Below are 18,556 nucleotides of genomic sequence, written 5' to 3'. Positions count from 1 at the left end.
CTTTGTGCACTTAAGAAGGTAACAGTAAGTGGATTGGGGTTGAGGATTGAAAAAAGAATAGACAGACTATGAATGGAAACCGACATGGGTTGTCAAGTCATTGAGTTTTGATGACTCTGGAGGGCTCCCTTGGTTTTTCTAATCAGTCTAGAAACATTCCTTGTGACAAGGGAGAAAGCCTTCAGTCTTCACTCTGGATCATGGTCTGATATCATTCAGTCACCTACAGATTACTCTGGGATCTTCTCCAGTTTCCATCTCTTTCCTAGCTTGGCAGAAGAGGTAAAACTCGGCTGTCTAGAACACTGACTGTCAGCCTCTTTGTTTTGAGGTTGATTGTAATGGGAGTGGTTTCCCTAAATATTTCATCAGTTCAAGAAATATTTCCTCCTTTCAAGAAGACATGACCTGGAGAAACATGAGCTACAAGGTCCTGACGATGAGGTGATGGGAAAATGACAGGAGAGAACTGCTTTGCACCTATGGGGTATCTGCTTGTAGGGTAAGGGAGTTAGAGAAGGTGAAGTTCAGAAAAAGAATGAGACTGGCACTTTACTGGCACCTTTAATGAGGTGAGAAGGGGCAGCAGTCAGATTAGTGAGCTGCTGCACTACCCAAGAAAAGAGTAAGTATATATATGCATATATATGGAAAGCTACTGTCTTAAGGAATTTGATTTAGGTCATACCTGAATGGTCTAGTGGTTTTCCCCACTTTCTTCAATTTAAGTCTGAATTTGGCAATAAGGAGTTCATGATCTGAGCCACAGTCAGCTCCCGGTCTTGTTTTTGCTGACTGTATAGAGCTTCTCCATCTTTGATGCAAAGAATATAATCAATCTGATTCTGGTGTTGACCATCTGGTGATGTCCATGTGTAGAGTCTTCTTTTGTGTTGTTGGAAGAGAGTGTATGTTATGACCAGTGCGTTCTCTTGGCAAAATCATTCCCATGGAAAAGAAATGCAAAAAAGCAAAATGGTTGTCTGAGGAGGTCTTACAAATAGCTGCGAAAAGAAGAGAAATGAAAGCAAAGGAGAAAAGGAAAGATATAAGCATCTGAATACAGAGTTCCAAAGAATAGCAAGGAGAGATAAGAAAGCCTTTCTTAGCGATCAATGCAAAGAAATAGAGGAAAACAACAGAATGGGAAAGACTAGAGATCTCTTCAAGAAAATTAGAGATACCAAGGGAACATTTCATGCAAAGATGGGCTTGATAAAGGACAGAAATGGTAGGGACCTAACAGAAGCAGAAGATATTAAGAAGAGGTGGCAAGAATACACAGAAGAACTGTACAAAAAAGAGCTTCACGACCCAGATAATCACGATGGTGTGATCACTGACCTAGAGCCAGACATCCTGGAATGTGAAGTCAAGTGGGCCTTAGACAGCATCACTACAAACAAAGCTAGTGGAGGTGATGGGATTCCAGTTGAGCTATTTCAAATCCTGAAAGATGATGCTGTGAAAGTGCTGCACTCAATATGCCAGCAAATCTGGAAAACTCATCAGTGGCCACAGGACTGGAAAAGGTCAGTTTTCATTCCAATCGCAAAGAAAGGCAATGCCAAAGAATGCTCAAACTACCACACAATTGCACTCATCTCACACGCTAGTAAAGGAATGGTCAAAATTCTCCAAGCCAGGCTTCAGCAGTATGTGAACCGTGACCTTCCAGATGTTCAAGCTGGTTTTAGAAAAGGCAGAGGAACCAGAGATTAAATTGCCAACATCTGATGGATCATGGAAAAAGCAAGAGAGTTCCAGAAAAACATCTATTTCTGCTTTATTGACTATCCGAAAACCTTTGACTGTGTGGATCAAGATAAACTGTGGAAAATTCTGAAAGAGATAGGAATACCAGACCACCTGACCTATCTCTTGAGAAACCTATATGCAGGTCAGGAAGCAACAGTTAGAACTGGACATGGAACAACAGACTGGTTCCAAATAGGAAAAGGAGTACGTCAAGGCTGTCACCCTGCTTATTTAACTTATATGCAGAATACATCATGAGAAACGCTGGGCTTGTTAGAAGCACAAGCTGGAATCAAGATTGTTGGGAGAAATATCAATAACCTCAGATATGCAGGTGATACCACCCTTATGGCAGAAAGTGAAGAGGAACTAAAAAGCCTCTTGCTGAAAGTGAAAGAGGAGAGTGAAAAAGTTGGCTTAAAGCTTAACATTCAGAAAACTAAGATCATGGCATCTGGCCCCATCACTTCATGGGAAATAGATGGGGAAACAGTGGAAATAGTGTCAGACTTTATTTTTGGGAGCCCTAAAATCACTGCAAATGGTGATTGCAGCCATGAAATTAAAAGACGCTTACTCCTTGGAAGGAAAGTTATGACCAACCTAGATAATATATTGAAAAGCAGAGATATTACTTTGCCAACAAAAGTCCGTCTAGTCAAGGCTATGGTTTTTCCAGTGGTCATGTATGGATGTGAGAGTTGGACTGGAAGAAAGCTGAGTGCCGAAGAATTGATGCTTTTGAACTGTGGTATTGGTGAAGATTCTTGAGAGTCCTTTGGACTGCAATTAGATCCAACCAGTCCATCCTAAAGGAGATCAGCCCTGTGTGTTCATTGGAAGGACGGATGCTGAAGCTAAAACTTCAGTACTTTGGCCACCTCATGCGAAGAGTTGACTTATTGGAAAAGACCCTGATGCTGGGAGGGATTGGGGCCAGGAGGAGAAGGAGACGACAGAGGATGAGATGGCTGGATGGCATCACCGACTTGATGCACATGAGTTTGAGTGAACTCCGGGAGTTGGTGATGGACAGGGAGGTCTGGTGTGCTGCGATTCATGGGTTCGCTAAGAGTCGGACATGACTGAGGGACTGGACTGAACTGAACTGATCTGTCTGTAAGGGAGCCTGTTCTTCTCCAAGGTTGTTCGGAGTCGTTATCTCTTAAATGGCTGGGCAAGATATTCTGGAGATCTCCCAGAGGCTGGATGGGCTGGGAGCTGGGCAAAATCAACCTTAATGTCCATTTTTTTCCCTTCAGGTGAGAGAGTTCTTTGTTTTGCATAGAATGGTGGGGAGGACCTGGAGGGGAGTTTTAACTCCAGGCTGTTTTGAGCCATATAATTTTCCTTCATTTCAGACCCTAAGGAACATATACAAAAAGAGAAAGAGAGGTGTGCGTTGCTAATGCTCAGGGCTTCTCGGTGCTGATGAATGAGGGTCAGGGGTTCATGGTCTGAGAGGAATGAAGTTTAATGCCTGTAGTGTTGATTTTCTATTCTAGCCATCAGGGTCTCCAGCAAAAGAACAGTCTTGACTTGGTCTCGGGAAATGGCTCAGATTTGGTCTTGGAGGAATCCCTGGAAAGGATTAAACAAACAAAGTTCAAAGGTGAGTAGGAGGATGATAAAAATGAATGGTCCGAGAAGGCGTAAAACCCAAGGCATCCAGTTCCAATCTGTTAACCATGACTGCCAGGAGTTGCTTAATCTCTGGTGGATTCATGAGGCTCGATCTGGCAGGTTTTTTGTAGCTCCTTTGGCAATAAAGGACTGGTTGGCATAGAAACAACAGGATTCCTCTGGGAAAAGGCACAGACCTCCCTTCTCTATGGTGAGTAGATCTAATCTCCTTCTATTTTGTAAAACTATGGACACCAAGGAATCAAGTTTATTTTGGATAGCTATTAGGCCTTGAGCTATTTCCTGGAGGCTGTCTGATAGGTCTTTAGATAGTGTCTGATAGTTTTGGATGGAGGTGGTTAAGCCAGCGGTTCCTGTTCCAATTCCAGCCGCTATTCCTGTTCCTACTAAGAGGGGATTGAAATGAATGGCTTGTTTTATTCGCTTGTGGATGAGAGGAATAGGCAAGGGCTGATCACTGGGGGCTATTAAAATGTTTGGACTGGAGTATACCAGGGTGCAGGTCCCGGTCCAGTTAGTAGGTAAAGAGAGGTATGTAGATGTCCCACACAGGAAAAATAGGCCAGGTGTCACAAGACAATAGCTGAAGTCCATGGTGAAGAAGAGTCGGGGTTGGGGGGAGGGGGGGTTGATCACTCGTTCAAGGATGCTCATAGACCCAGCTAAGGTGGCCCCAACAATGGGAGAAGTGGAGGAATATGTTGAGGGAAACCACCCTGAAAAGGTTAAAGAGTGTCCTGTAGGACCAGAAACATTAAATATAGCCTTTCCAGTGGCAAAGAGGTGGAGGTATGGTTGCACATGGAGTTAGGGTTTGTGTCCATGGGTTGGTTCTATGAACCCTTTCAGGAATTTCTGGATATACAAAAAAGAGCTGGTTGTAACAGTGTTACTCTTTGGGCAATAGGGCCTCCGAATGAAGGTTTTTCATTGAAGGAGGAAAGTTTGGTGAGTAAAGATTTAAGAGTGTCTGAATTTTGGATTTTGTCACTAGTGTGAAGATGTTTAAGATATGAGACAAATAAAGGCTCTCCACGGTATGAGTGGTGTAGGGACATGTTACCTGTGGTCCAGTTGAGGATGGATGTGGGGAGGGATGAATCTCACAGAGGAATTACGGATAAACATATCCAGCACTCTTTAGCCAATTGTGGGTTAGAAGCATTGAGAAGCTGCTGCTGTTGCTAAGTCGCTTCAGTCGTGTCCGACTCTGTGTGACCCCATAGGTGGCAGCCCACCAGGCTCCCCCGTCCCTGGGATTCCCCAGGCAAGAACACTGGAGTGGGTTGCCATTTACTTCTCCAATGCATGGAAGTGAAAAGTGAAAGTGAAGTTGCTCAGTCATGTCTGACTCTTAGCGACCACATGGACTGCAGCCTACCAGGCTCCTCCGTCCATGGGATTTGCCAGGCAAGAGTACTGGAGTGGGGTGCCATTGCCTTTTCCAGCATTGAGAAGGGTATGGGTTAAATTAAGGGTCCAGAATATATAGCTGAGGTTAGGATTTTGAAGGAGTTCATGGGTCAGAGGAAGAAGGGAGGATAAAAAGATATTAAACAACATTTGGGGAAGTGAGTATAAGATAGATTACTATGGAAAAGAATTGGATTTTGAAGAGGTAAAAGTTATAAAACATTTCCTGTAGACACAGGGTGGAGATGTAATCTTCAATATGTTCAAGCATGGATCCTTGAGGACTCGAGACCCAGATCTCTGTCAGAAGTTGTTCCAGGAATAATTGAAGCCGTGAAACCGACAGGCCCATCCACCACCAATTGAGGCCTGTGGAAGCTATGAGAACTTTAGAGTTGTAGGGCCTGTGTGAGAAACTTGATAAGTAAGTCTGGCAACCATTTTCATCATTGGGCTGGTTAACCTTTTTTAACCAGGTGATGTGTACCCAAGGGGTGATTTCTTTTAATTTTGTAGAGGTAGGGGTCAGCAAAATTACTTTGTAGGGTCCTTGCCATTTTGGGGTTAGATCTGAGTAAGACTGAACTGTCATATAGACTTTGTCTCCTGTTTCAAGGGATGGGTATGGAAGATTGGGTTGTGGTCGAGGGAGTAAGTTATCCACATGTTGCCAAAGGGCATCTCGTATATGGGCAAGTTAAGGAAAAGGAAGGTGGGAAGGCAGTTTGGGACTGTCCTGGGAGGGGGAAAGACCCAAAGGTATTATGGGCCTCCCATACATGGCCTCGAATGGACTAATATTTAAGAGTTTTTTTGGTAAGGCCCGGATCTTTAGAGGACTAAAGTGAGGAGTTTAGTCTAGTCTTGATGAAGATCGATCGTTAATTTGGTCAGAGTTTTTTTTTAGGACTCGGTTGGCTCTCTCAACCTTACCAGAAGACCAGGGATGATAAGGAATGTGAAATCTCCAAGGAACTTGAAGGGCTTGTGCAATATTTTGGGTGATTTGGGATGTGAACTTGGGCCTGTTGTCAGACTGGAGGGAAGAAGGCATTTCAAACCTGGGGAGGATTTCAATAAGAATAAGCTGAGCCATAGTAGGGGCTCATTTATTAGTAGACAGGAAAGTTTCAATCCATCAAGAAAATGTATATATGAAGACTAGGAGAAATTTAACCCTTTTTACAAGCGGCATGTGGGTGAAATCTACCTGCCAGTCTTGTGAGGGAAGATGTCCGCAATTTAGCGGGTGGGGAAAGGGGAAGGGCGAATGTTAGAATTAGGATTTGTCTGCTGACAAATGGTACAAGTTTGGGTCAGATTAATTAAATAAGTCACATCATCCTTAGTTAACTCAATAAAGTTCTGAAGGAAAGTCTTAAGTAGTTTTGCAGAGGGGTGGAAAGGGAATGCAAATATGAAAGTAATGTGCGGATGTTAGGCTCGTCAATATGGGGCATAGTAAAGACAGGACTAACAGAGGCAGTCTGCCGCTTTGTTTGGTGATCTGCTATATTGTTATAAAAGGAAATAGGACTATGTCACTGATGTCCCTGGCAATATATTACAGCAGCTTGTTTTGGGAGCTGAGATGCATGGAGGAGTTCAGAAATAAAAGGAGCATTGAGAATAGGTGTGCCCTTCTGAGTGAGGAAATGTAATGTGTTATAGACATATTGAAGTCAGGGTAAATGTTTATCTTTTGGTCTTTGGCTAGGGTCAAATCTTGTGTAAGAGCTATCATTTCAGCCTGTTGTGAGGACGTGTGAGCTGGGAGTGTGGCTGACTTGATGAGGCGAGAAGGGGTAACTTTGTTGGGCTGTCCCTGGACTATAGCGTGAAGTGAAGTGAGTGAAGTCGCTCAGTTGTGTCCGACACTTTGTGACCCCATGGACTGTAGCCTACCAGGTTCCTCCATCCATGGGATTTTCCAGGCAAGAACACTGGAGTGGGTTGCCATTTCCTTCTCCAATGCATGAAAGTGAAAAGTGAAAGTGAAGTCGCTCAGTCGTGTCCAACTCTTAGCGACCCCATGGACTGCAGCCTACCAGGCTCCTCCGCCCATGGGATTTGCCAGGCAAGAGTACTGGAGTGGGGTGCCATTGCCTTCTCTGCTCCCGAATTATAGGCAGATGCTTTACCATCTGAGCCACCAGGGAAGCTCGGGCTATAGCATATCCAGCCCCCAAAGGGGCTTGTTTCTGGGCACTGCCATCTATGAACCAGGATGGGATTGTGGGGTCAGTAAGGGGCTGATCAGTTATATGTCCAAATGGATTAAGTGTTATATCTAAGGTCTGAACACAGTCATGAGATAGGTGTTCTGCTTCTGGATCTGGTGTAGGGAGTAAGCTAGCAGGATTAAGAGATTTAAAAGGCATAAAAGAAAGGAATGGGTCTAGGAGGTGTGTGTGGAGGATTTGTAGTCGAGCAGGGGGCAGAGAAAGGAAAGCCCGATGAGAGAATAAATCTTTGAAGGAATGAGGAGAGCATATATTTAGAGGAGACTTTCAGGTTAGTTTTTGGGCTTCACGTATAAAGAGGGTGGTTGCAGCTAAGGTCTGGAGACAAGGTGGCCATCTGAGCATGATGAGATCAAGTTGTTTAAATAAGTAAGCTAGAGGCCCCCATATGTCTCCCCTTTTTTGGCACAGAATCCCTAAGGCATGTCCTTGTAGAGAATGTACAAAAAGGAAAAAAGGCTTGGTGTAATCAGGTAAGTAAAGAGAAGGGGCCTGTAGTAAATGTTTGATAAGAGTCTGAATTAGGGTGTGGAGAGAGGTGGGGGCCAATAGGGTTCATCTAAGTTTTCTCAAGTAGCTTGGTAGAGAGGTTTTGTGTGGAGGGCAAATGTTGGGACACATATTTGGAAGAAGTTTAAGAGACCTAACAGAGGAAGAAGTTCTCTTGGTTTGGGGCCTGGGGGTCTGTGTCAAGGCTTGAAGTCTCTGAGCTGGAATTATTTTGGATGTGGGCGTGAGAAGTAATCTCATGTAATGACAGTGCTGGAAGCAATTTGTGCTTTGGAGAGTGAGGCTCTGTAGCCCAGTTGCCTAGGGCATTTAATACCTTTGCAGTGTGGACTAGGCGGTTACGGCGAGAGAAACTACATAACAATAAATCGTCTACATATTGGAGTAAGGCAGTAGAGCCTAGGTCTAAAGTTTGTAGGTCCTTTTGAAGGCCTCACAGAAAAAATGAGGGACATCTCTAAACCCTCGTGGTAAAACAGGCCAAGTTAATTGTTCAGATTGATATGTGTCTGGATCCATCCAGGTGAAGGCAAATAGGGGCTGTGAGGAGTGGTGTTGAAGCATAGTAAAGAAAGCATCTTTGAGGTCTAATACCGTGAAATAGAGTGTGTCAGGGGGAATATGTGAGAGCAGGGTGTAGGGGTTAGTGACCACGGAGTATATGAGTATATTGGCCTCTGATCTTGTGAAGATCTTGAACTAGACGTCAGGAGTGGGGTCCCTTTTTGACTGCCAGCATAGGAGTATTATAAGGAGGACAGATAGGCCGTAAAAGGCCAGCTTTGAGTAGTCGGGAGATTATTGGTTTAAGTCTTTGTTGGGATTCTGTGGTCAGGGTATATTGAGTTTGGGTTATTACTTGAGAGGGATTTTTAAGGAAGACCTATATGGGAGAATGGTGTCGGGCTACCGACAGGGCTTCAGTGTCCCAGACCTGAGGATCTATCGGGGGAAGGTCAGGGGGCAGGTTTTGGGAGTGAGGGCTGGCCAGGGGTTTGGGTGCCATTTGGATGCAAAGAATTGATATGGGATCTAAGAATGGGAGGTTTATAACAGTTTGTAGCTTAGCCAGAAGATCATGTCCCATCAATGCCATTGGGCATTGAAGAACTACTTTATAAGAATGTGTTAGTGTTGTTTTGTCAAAGGAACAAAGGAGAGGAGGGGTTATTTTGGGATAAAAAAGGATGCCTAAGACCCTGTTTGATGGCAACTTGTGAAGGTTGGAGAGGGCCCTTAAAGGAGGTTAAAAGTGAAAAGGCCTCTCCAGTGTCTATTAGGAATGAGACTTTGTGTCCGCCCACTGTGCCAGTTACCAGAAGCTCCGAATCCATCTGTATGGGGTGGACTTGGGGTCTGGAGCTTGGGCTCCATCACTGGAATAACTCAGGCACAATTGGATCATCTCTCACTTCATCCGAGGAACCATGGTCTGGGGTGCCAGGGCCTGCCTGAGTCTCTCTCCTGGCCCATTGTTGTTGGACCTGGGGTGGACCCTGAGATTGGTGGGTAGTGTCTGAGGACAATCTATTTTCCAGTGGCCCCATTGTTTATAGGTGGGGCAGGGTTTGGTGGGTGGCTGGGGATTTGGGCAAGACTTAGCCCAGTGTCTCGTTTGGTTATATCTAAAGTAGGGGCCTGGAGGGTTAGGTCCCATACGGGTGGGCTGAGGTTGATGGCCAAAGGGGTTGAATTTTTTTCTTGGATAGCTGCAGAAAATAAAGCATATTTGGCCTTTCTTTCCTTTTTCTTTTTTTGCTTCTTCCTCCCTCTTGTTGAAAACTTTAAAGGCTATTTCTAGGAGATCTCACTGAGGGATTTCAGGGCCTTCCTCTAACTGGCCTAGTTTTCGGCAAATATTGGGGGCTGACTGGCTTATGAACTGGACGTGTAAGTACAGAAGTCCGGCGGGGGTGGAAATATCTAGATTAGTGTATTTGTGGACTGCCTCAGTAAGCCGTGAAAGAAAAAGGGCAGGATTTTGATCTTTTTCTTGAGTCACTTCCCTAATTTTATCATAGTTAACATGAATGTGAGAGCTTAAAAAGCTTAAAATGCTAAAAGCATTCCTTCTAATAAACAGGTGATCATATGATGCAGGTACTGGATGCTGGCATCGCCTGCTTTTTATATCCACCCTGGCTCAGTTAAAGGGACTGCATCATCACCCACCGGATTAGTCCTGTCTTGGTTATGGAGCTGATCAGCATGAGTCCAAGCTGCCTGCCATATGCATTTCTTTTCATCAGGGGTTAAAATGGCATTTAGGATGTAATAAAGATCATTCCAGGTTAAATGATATGCTTGTGTAAGGCAGAGGAATTCTTTTTTGTATCTAGTAGGATTTTCTGAAAAGGATCCCAATTTTTCCTCAATTTGGCTCATATCAGAAATTGAGAAAGGCACATGAACCCGTGTAGGGCCCTCTGGTCCCGCTACCTCTCTGAGGGGAAGCATGTGTTTGCTTCGGGTCCTGGCCAACGGAGGGTGGATGGAAATCTCTTTTGGGGTTTCAGAGTCATCACTTCCTGTTTTGGAGGAGGAAGGGCTAGAGGATGGGGTCTCATCTCTGGAAGCTTTCTCTCTGGGCAGTAGGGAGGAGGCTCATCTGCCGGGTCAAAATCGGGGGCTGGTGGTTTAGGGGGCCTTTGTGGGGCTTTAGATTTGGATTCTCTTGTAATGGAGGAGGAGAGAGAGCAGAGGAGGATTTGATAGGTAGAACAGTCCTTGCAGAGAGAAGGATGGCTTCTAAGGTCCCAGAAGGCTTGAATATAGGGGACCTCTGACCATTTGCCATTCCATTAGAGGAAGTTAGTGAGATCTGATAAAATATTGAAATCGAAAGTCCCGAACTCAGGCCAGCAGTTTTGGTTATCCAGTTTGTATTGAGGCCAAGTTTGAGTTCAAAGTGACTCGAGTTTAAGAACCTTGAGATCGGTCAAGAATAGAGGTTTGGGGTTTCATTTTATGCAGGTCAAGGGAGAGTGGGATGGATTGGCTTGACCCCATAGCAAATGGCTAGCGACTGTCTAGTCAAGAGAAAAGATCGTCATGTAATCTTTTGACCAGGCAGAGAGAGAGAGGCTCTGAAGGAAGGAGGGGTGTCCCCCACGTACCTCCCCAGAGGGCCTTTTGGCCAGAGGGTTCTCCAGGAACCCAGAAAGGATGATAGTCTATGGCACCCTAGAGTACCGTCCGAGCTTACCTGGGCTACTGGGTCAGGCGAGAATTCGTGGTGGATGGAGGGAGGTCGAATGGCAAAAGGCCTCTGTCCTGGAGTTGGTCAGTCTCGCGGAAAAGAAAGTGCAGAGAAAAGAGGGAGAGAGAGAGGGGCAGGGGGAGAGACCAATATTCCTCGGGTTACATGGAAAACCAATAAAGCCCTTACACAGGACTTATACCGCTCATGAAGGCACAGGATGTCCTCTCAAGGAGGTCTTGAAAGTCTGGGCTGGAAAGTGGGCAGGCTTCCACGCTCCAAAGAGCTGGCCATGGAGAATGAGAAGGACACAACCTCCGTGGTTTCTGCGCCAAAAAATGTAGGGTAAGGGAGTTAGAGAATGTGAGGTTCAGAAAAAGAACGAGACTGGCACTTTACAGGAACAGATCACCTTTAATGAGGCAAGAAGGGGCAGCAGTCAGATTAGTGAGCTGCTGCACTAACCCAAGAAAAGAGTAAGTATATATAGGCATATATGTGGAAAGCTACTGTCTTAAGGGGGCCTGTTCTTCTCCAGGAGAAGGCAATGGCACCCCACTCCAGTACTTTTGCTAATGTTCTTCTCCAAGGTTGTTCAGAGTAGTTATCTCTTTTTTTTTTTTTTTCCGGAGTAGTTATCTCTTAAATGACTGGGCAAGGAATTCTGGAGATCGGCCAGAGGCTAGACGGGCTGGGAGCTGGGCACAATCAACCTTAATGTCCATTTTTTTTCCCTTCAGGTGAGAGAGTTCTTTGTTTTGCATAAAATGGTGGGGAGGACCTGGAGGTAGTTTTAACTCCAGGCTATTTTCAGCCCTGTAGCTTTCCTTCACAGCTGAGTGCTGGATGAGAAACACTGCACCCGGGTTTTGCCTTATACTCTTGTTACTGCTTGGAAACTTATCTTGAGTAGAAAATATATTACCATTTGTAGGAATAAGCTGCAATCTTACAGGGCAAGGTCTCAGTTCTTGATCCTTGTTACTGTATTTTAATGGAAATATAACTTCAGGGCTTGGACTTAAGAGGGGCTAGTGGACAAGTCTCTATACTGGAAGCCAGAAAGTTTTCTGTGCATTGTGACTTTAGAGTGTGCAGTTGTATGACCAGGGACTGGTCCTTAATTTTTGAGTCTCACTTTTATCCTCTGGAAATATAGAAAGAAATATTCATGGACACTTTACCAAAGAAGATACTCAGCTGGAAAATATGCAAATGAAAAATATTCAATGTCATTTGTCATTTGGACTTGCAAACTAAAAAAAAAAAAAACAAACTATTAGGTTCTCCTACATACCTATTAGAATGGCTAGACTCAAAGCAGTGACAACATTTAATGCTGCAATAAAATCTCTCCTTCATGAGTCCTAGGAATGCAAAATGGTACTGTTCTTTTTGGTCAATAGTTTGGGGTTTCTTACAAAACTAAACATCCTCTTAGTCAGAGATCCAGCGATTGTGCTTTTGGATATTTACACAAATAAGCTGAAAACTTATGTCCACACAAAATCTTGCACATGAATGGTTATGCTAGTTTTAATAATTGCCGTTTAATCACTAAGTTGTGTCCAACTCTTTGCGACTCCTTGACTGTAGTCCACCAGGCTCCCCTGTCCACAGGATTTCCCAGGTAAGAATACTTGGTGGATTGCCACTTCTTTCTCTAGGGAATCTTCCTGACCCAGGGACTGAACCTGAGTCCTGCTTGGCAGGCGAATTCTTTACCAATGAGCCACCCAAGTGATAAATATAGATATTCATTGGATACAGAGACATAATTTTATCCATCAGTGGAATCTTATTCAGTGATAAGAAATAAACTATCAGGATATGGAAAGCCACAGAGCAAAATTAAATGCATATTTCTATGTGAAAAAAAGCAAACTTAAAAAGCTACATACTATATATATGATTTCGACTGTATGACATTCTAGAAAAAGCAAAATATAAAGATAGTAAAAGATCAATGTTGCCAGGGATTTAGAAGAGGAAAGAAAGGAAAAGATGGATACTGGAGCACACTGAATGTTCAGGGTGGTGAAACTATTCTATATTATGTATACAGTAATGGTGGATTCTTATGTCAATATGCATTTTTTAGTATGCATAGAGCTGCTGTACAACTAAAAGTTTGAATTGTTTTTCACTCTATGGCCCTTGCTTAATAGTAAAGTATCAATATTAGCTCATCAGTTTTAACAAATGTTGCACAGCAACGCAAAATGCTAATAACAGAGCAAAGTGTGGCGGGGAGGAGAGGAGGGATTTCCCTGTCAATCCAACAACTACTCTAAAAAGAGTCTAGTGTTAAGATAAACAATGTAGGGTCCAATTTTTATTCCTTCGAATAGTTTGAAAGTGAAAGTGTTAGTTGCTCAGGGGTCCGACTCTTTGCCACCCCACGAACTGTTGCCCTCCCGACTCCTCTGTCCATGGGATTCTCCAGGTAAGGATACTGGAGTGGGTTGCCATTCCCCTCTCCAGGGAATTTTCTGACCTAGGGATCAAACCCAGGTCTCCTGCATTGCAGACAGATTTTTTACTGTCTGAGCCACCAGGGAAGCCCTAAACAGAGAGCAGAGCGCACTTTTGATCCATCACCTTCTGCGTTATGGGCCCAGCACACCTCTGCTATACCACTCTGCTGAACCCTCTAACAGTTTGTTTCTTTTAACTTTTTAAAGAACTTTTTTGAGGATCTGCTAAGAGTCAGATTTTGTGATTATCTCCTGACACCACTGTTAAAGAATTTGACACTCAAATTGTCAGTGTTTCTAATAGTTTTCAGGTCTATGAAGGTGAGCTAGAATGGCAAATAGGCTATTTTGTGATCATCACCTATGTCTTAGCAAAACAGGTTAGCAGACTTCCAGGTGATCCACATGAAACTGTGTGGAATAGTTTCGAATAAACTAGTTTTCAAAGGGGTATTTCCCTCCTAAGGAGAGTGGAATTTGACTTCAAAGGACCTTCCATGTCTGTGAACTGACTTGCCTACCTCTACAAATTCAGCGCAGTTCTCCTCATCTAGAATAGAAGGGATCAGCTACCCACTCCAGTATTCTTGGGCTTCCCTTGTGGCTCAGCTGGTAAAGAATCCACCTGGAGTGTGGGAGACCTGGGTTTGATCCCTGGCTTGGGAAGATCCCCTGGTGAAAGGAAAGGCTACCCACTCCAGAATTCTGGCCTGGAGAATTCCATGGACTATACAGTCCGTGGGGTCACAAAGAGTTGGACATGATTGAACAACTTTCATTTTCTTCATCTAGTCATTTTTTGCCTACACAGCAGTTGGAGGTGCCAGATTCTTTCATAACTCACACAGCAAAGTAACTACTTCAATCCATGCTGACCTATAGTACCACAAAGATAAAGAACAGATATTCACTGGACTATAGCAAGGTTCAGAGATAACGTCTAAGATGGTACAGCCGCTGAATGTCACCCATGCCCGAGGCAGACTGAAAGAAGAGCACTGTAGTTGTAGAACTCAGCCAGCTGGGGCAAAATTACTAGTTCGATAATAATTTCTATATTTTATTCTTTGGAATCAAAGTCACCAAAAATAGTCTTTGCCAACCCTTGTTGGCAACCCATGGGTCCTTACCCATGGAAATTGCAGTGCCAAACACTATGCATTTGAAAAACCATGGGATTCATTCAAAAATTCAGCTAAGATTCTCCCAGCAAAAGGTCATAGTAATATTGGCCTGTTTGGAATTGATGTTACAAAACCTGGCATTCAGACTGAATATCCTGAAGCTTAACCTAAGATCTGGAACCACAAGAGTTACCATCAAACCCCATGACAAGCAGTCACAGGGTTGTTTCTCAAATTAAAAATAATGGATGCAAATGAGGAAATCTAATACTTCTCCTTTCAATATTTATGCTATAATAAAGTATTTTTATTTATTTATTTGGCTGCACCCCATGGCAGCATGTGAGATCTTAGTTTCTGGACCAGGGATCAAACCAGCACCTCCTACATTGGAGTCTTAACCAGTGGACTCCCAGGGAAGTCTCTATAGTAAAGTGTTTTTTTCGAAAACCTATTTTGATATAAATCTTCAACTTCCTGATTATGTCTGTCATTATCTACTCCAAGTTTTGCCTTTTGTTTCCAGTAGAGGAGGTCCTTTTGACATTTTATGTAATGCAGGAAAAGTTAATGAAACTTGATGAACTTCCTCAACTTTTGTTTGTTTGAGAAAAATCCTTATTTTGCCTTTATATCTGAATGATAATTTTGCTGGGTAGGGTATTCTTGGCTGACCTCTTTTATCTTTCAGTATCTTGAAAATGATATTTCCATCCTTCTCCCCTCCTCCATGCCTATTAAGTTTCTGTTGAGAAATCTGCTGATAGTCTAATGGAGGGTCCTTGGAAGGGGTCATCCGTTGTTCCCTGGCAGCCTTTAAAATTCTTTCTTTGCCATTGACTTTTGAAAGTGCTTTCAAAATGTGTTTTGGAGAAAGTCTTTTTGCAAATATAATGAGGGTCAAGTCACTGATTCTTCCATTTATTTTCCCAGTCTTGGTGAATCCAGTAGCCCTATATCCCCACCTACCACACACAGCACATTGTTGAAAATGCAGAGGAAAGAGAGAAAAAACAATGTGTGAAGGCTTTTCAGAGGACTTGCTCCTCTTAGTAGTCGGGGGTGAAAAGTTAACCAATGAAGCAACGTTTTCCTCATTGTTTATTCGCTTTATTCATAGCATGATATCTGTAGGTTTCCTTTCCTTTTTTTTTTAAGTTTTGTCTGTGCTGTGTCTTCTTTGCTGCTAGGGCTTTTCTCTAGTTGCATCAGGTGGGGGCTGCTCTCTAGTCGTGGCGCCTGGGCTTCTCATTGTGGCGACTTCTCTTGCTGCAGAGCATGGGCTTTAGGACACGTGGTCTTTAGTAGTTGTGGCTCCCGGGCACTGAAGCACAGGCTCAGTAGTTGTGGTCCTCAGGCTTTGTTGCTCCATGGCATGTGGAATCTTCCCAGATCGGGGATTGAATTCATGTCTCCTGCATTGGCAGGCAGATTATTTACCACTGAGCCACTAGGGAAGCCCAGTATCCATAGTTTTAACTCTGGAAATGATAGCCTGATTGTATCCATGTTAGAATAGTCAGTACTCTCCAGTAAAATACAGTGTCTGGATAAATTCTCCTTTTCCAGATCAGACTCAGGCCTGTTCCTGAAAGACAGGTTCATGGCAGTTCTCACAGTCTGAGAAGGGCTGGTTTTGCCATGTGCAACACCATAGATGTTTTTATTTACTCTCTCAAATATTTAAAACTGTGCTTGACTATTTCCTCTTTGATTGTAATACATTGTTTGCTGTATGACTTTAATTGTACTTAGAAGAGAGTCTTAAAAACAGTGTACTGCCAATCAGCACCCGCGTGTAAGTTTGCACACAAAAGTCAAGGGCAGCTGGGCACATAAATGCCTTCCCAGGGTCCACTGGGCAACTGTCTTAGCTTTTATTTCCCCAAAAGGTAAAAGATTTGGTTCTACCTTACCAAACTTTTTCATGTTCAAGTTTGAATATATCCTAGATATTCACTTAGAGGTAAATACCAACATCTTGACATGGAGAAAGTAATATTCTCTCATGTCATGGATTCTCCCTTTCTCAGTGTGAAACTATCTCCAATAATTCACCTGTGGACTATAGTGTGCATAACTTTCAGTCTTTTTAAAAAAATTTATTGGGGTATCTTCTCTTTAGTCTCTCAGTCATGTCTGACTCTTTTTGACCCCACAAACTCTAGCTCACAAGGCACCTCTATTCATGGAATTGGGGTATAGTTGATGTAAAATGTGTTAGTTTCAGGTGATCCACTGATCTCTTCAAGAAAATTAGAGATACCAAGGGAACATTTCATGCAAAGAGGAGCTCAATAAAGGACAGAAATGGTATAGACCTAACAGAAAAAGGAGATATTAAGAAGAGGAGGTGGCAAGAATATGCAGAAGAACTATACAAAAAAGATCTTCATGATCCAGATACACATTATGGTGTGATCACTGACCTAGAGCCAGACATCCTGGAATGTGAAGTCAAGTGGGCCTTAGGAAGCATCATTAAGAACAAAGCTAGTGGAGGTGATGGACTTCCAGTTGAGCTATTTCAAATCCTAGAAGATGATGCTGTGAATGTGCTGCACTCAATATGCCAGCAAATTTGGAAAACTCAAATTTTGTTGTTTGGAAAACAGCAAAGTGGCCACAGGACTGGAAAAGGTCAGTTTTCATTCCAATCCCAAAGAAAGGCAATGCCAAAGAATGTTCACCCTACCGTATAATTGCACTCGTCTCACATGCTAGCAAAGTAATGCTCAAAATTCTCCAAGCCAGGCTTCAGCAGTACATGAACCATAAACGTCCAGATGTTCAAGTTGGATTTAGAAAAGGCAGAAGAACCAGAGATCAAATTGCCAACATCCGTTGGATCATTGAAAAAGCAAGAGAGTTCCAGAAAAACATCTATTTCTGCTTTATTGACTATGCCAAAGCCTTTGACTGTGTGGATCACAACGAACTATGGAAAATTCTTAAAGAGATGGGAATACTAGACCACCTGACCTGCCTCTTGAGAAATCTGTAAGCAGGTCAAGAAGCAAAGTTAGAACTGGACATGGAACAACAGACTAGTTCCAAATAGGGAAAGGAGTATGTCAAGGCTGTATATTGTCACCCTGCTTATTTAACTTATACGTAGAGTACATCATGAGAAACACTGGGCTGGATGAAGCACAAGCTGGGATCAAGATTTCTGGGGGACATATCAACAATCTCAGATACGAAGATGATACCACCCTTACGACAGAAAGAGAAGAAAAACTAAAGAGCCTCTTGATGAAAGTGAAAGAGGAGAGTGAAAAAGTTGGCTTAAAGCTCAACATTCAGAAAACTAAGATTATGGCATCTAGTCCCACCACTTCATGGCAAATAGATGGGGAAACAGTGACAGACTTTATATGGAGGGGGGCCTCCAAAGTCACTGCAGATGGTGACTGCAGCCATGAAATTAAAAGACACTTGCTCCTTAGAAGAAAAGTTATGACCAACCTAGACAGCATATTAAAAGGCAGAGACATTACTTTGTCAACAAAGGTCTGTCTAGTCAAGGTTATGGTTTTTCCAGTAGTCATGTATGGACGTGAGAGTTGGACTATAAAAAAAGCTGAGCACTGAAGAATTGATGCCTTTGAACTGTGGTGTTGAAGACTCCTGAGAGTCCCTTGGACTGCAAGGAGGTCCAACCAGTCCATCCTAAAGGAAATCAGTCTTGAATATTCATTGTAAGGAATGATGCTAAAGCTGAAACTCCAATACTTTGGCCACCTGATGCAAAGAACTGACTCATTTGAAAAGACCTTGATGCTGGGAAAGATTGAAGGTGGGAGAAGAAGGGGACAACAGAGGATGAGATGTTTGGATGGCATCACCGACTCAATGGACATGAGTTTGAGTAAACTCCAGGAGTTGGTGATGCACAGGGAAGCCTGGCATGCTGTAGTCCATGGGTTCAGAAAGAGTTGGACACGACTGAGTGACTGAACTGAACTGAACTTGAACAACACAGTTTTGAAACACGTGGGGCCAAGTGGCTTTTTTTTTTTCCCCCCAGTAAATATGTACCACACTGGTAAGCCCAGGTTGGTTGGGGCTACAGAGGCAGAACTGAAGAGGAGACTTTAAAGTTAAATGTGGGTTTTCAACTGTGCTTGGGTTAGCACCCCTAATCCCTGCATTGTTGGAGGGTCAACTGTATATATATATATATAT

At 43.3% G+C, this 18,556-nt stretch overlaps 1 protein-coding gene across 3 annotated transcripts in view; it reads left to right on the top strand.

Annotated features, from left to right (window-relative positions):
- The window catches only part of LOC113903403 (prostaglandin F synthase 1-like), a 40,678-nt gene that overhangs the window by 1,751 nt on the left and 20,371 nt on the right, over positions 1-18,556 (top strand). For all 3 annotated transcript variants that reach the window (XM_027559482.1, XM_027559481.1, XM_027559483.1), the window contains exon 3: positions 3,264-3,370. In XM_027559482.1, coding sequence (XP_027415283.1) covers positions 3,264-3,370 — 107 coding nt within the window. The remainder of the gene's footprint in view (positions 1-3,263; positions 3,371-18,556) is intronic.

This window comes from Bos indicus x Bos taurus, chromosome 13, assembly GCF_003369695.1.
Source record: "Bos indicus x Bos taurus breed Angus x Brahman F1 hybrid chromosome 13, Bos_hybrid_MaternalHap_v2.0, whole genome shotgun sequence".
In the NCBI taxonomy this organism is placed as follows: Eukaryota; Metazoa; Chordata; class Mammalia; order Artiodactyla; family Bovidae; genus Bos; species Bos indicus x Bos taurus.
Note: the sequence above shows the minus strand (reverse complement) of the source record. Positions and strands in the feature narration are given on the sequence as shown.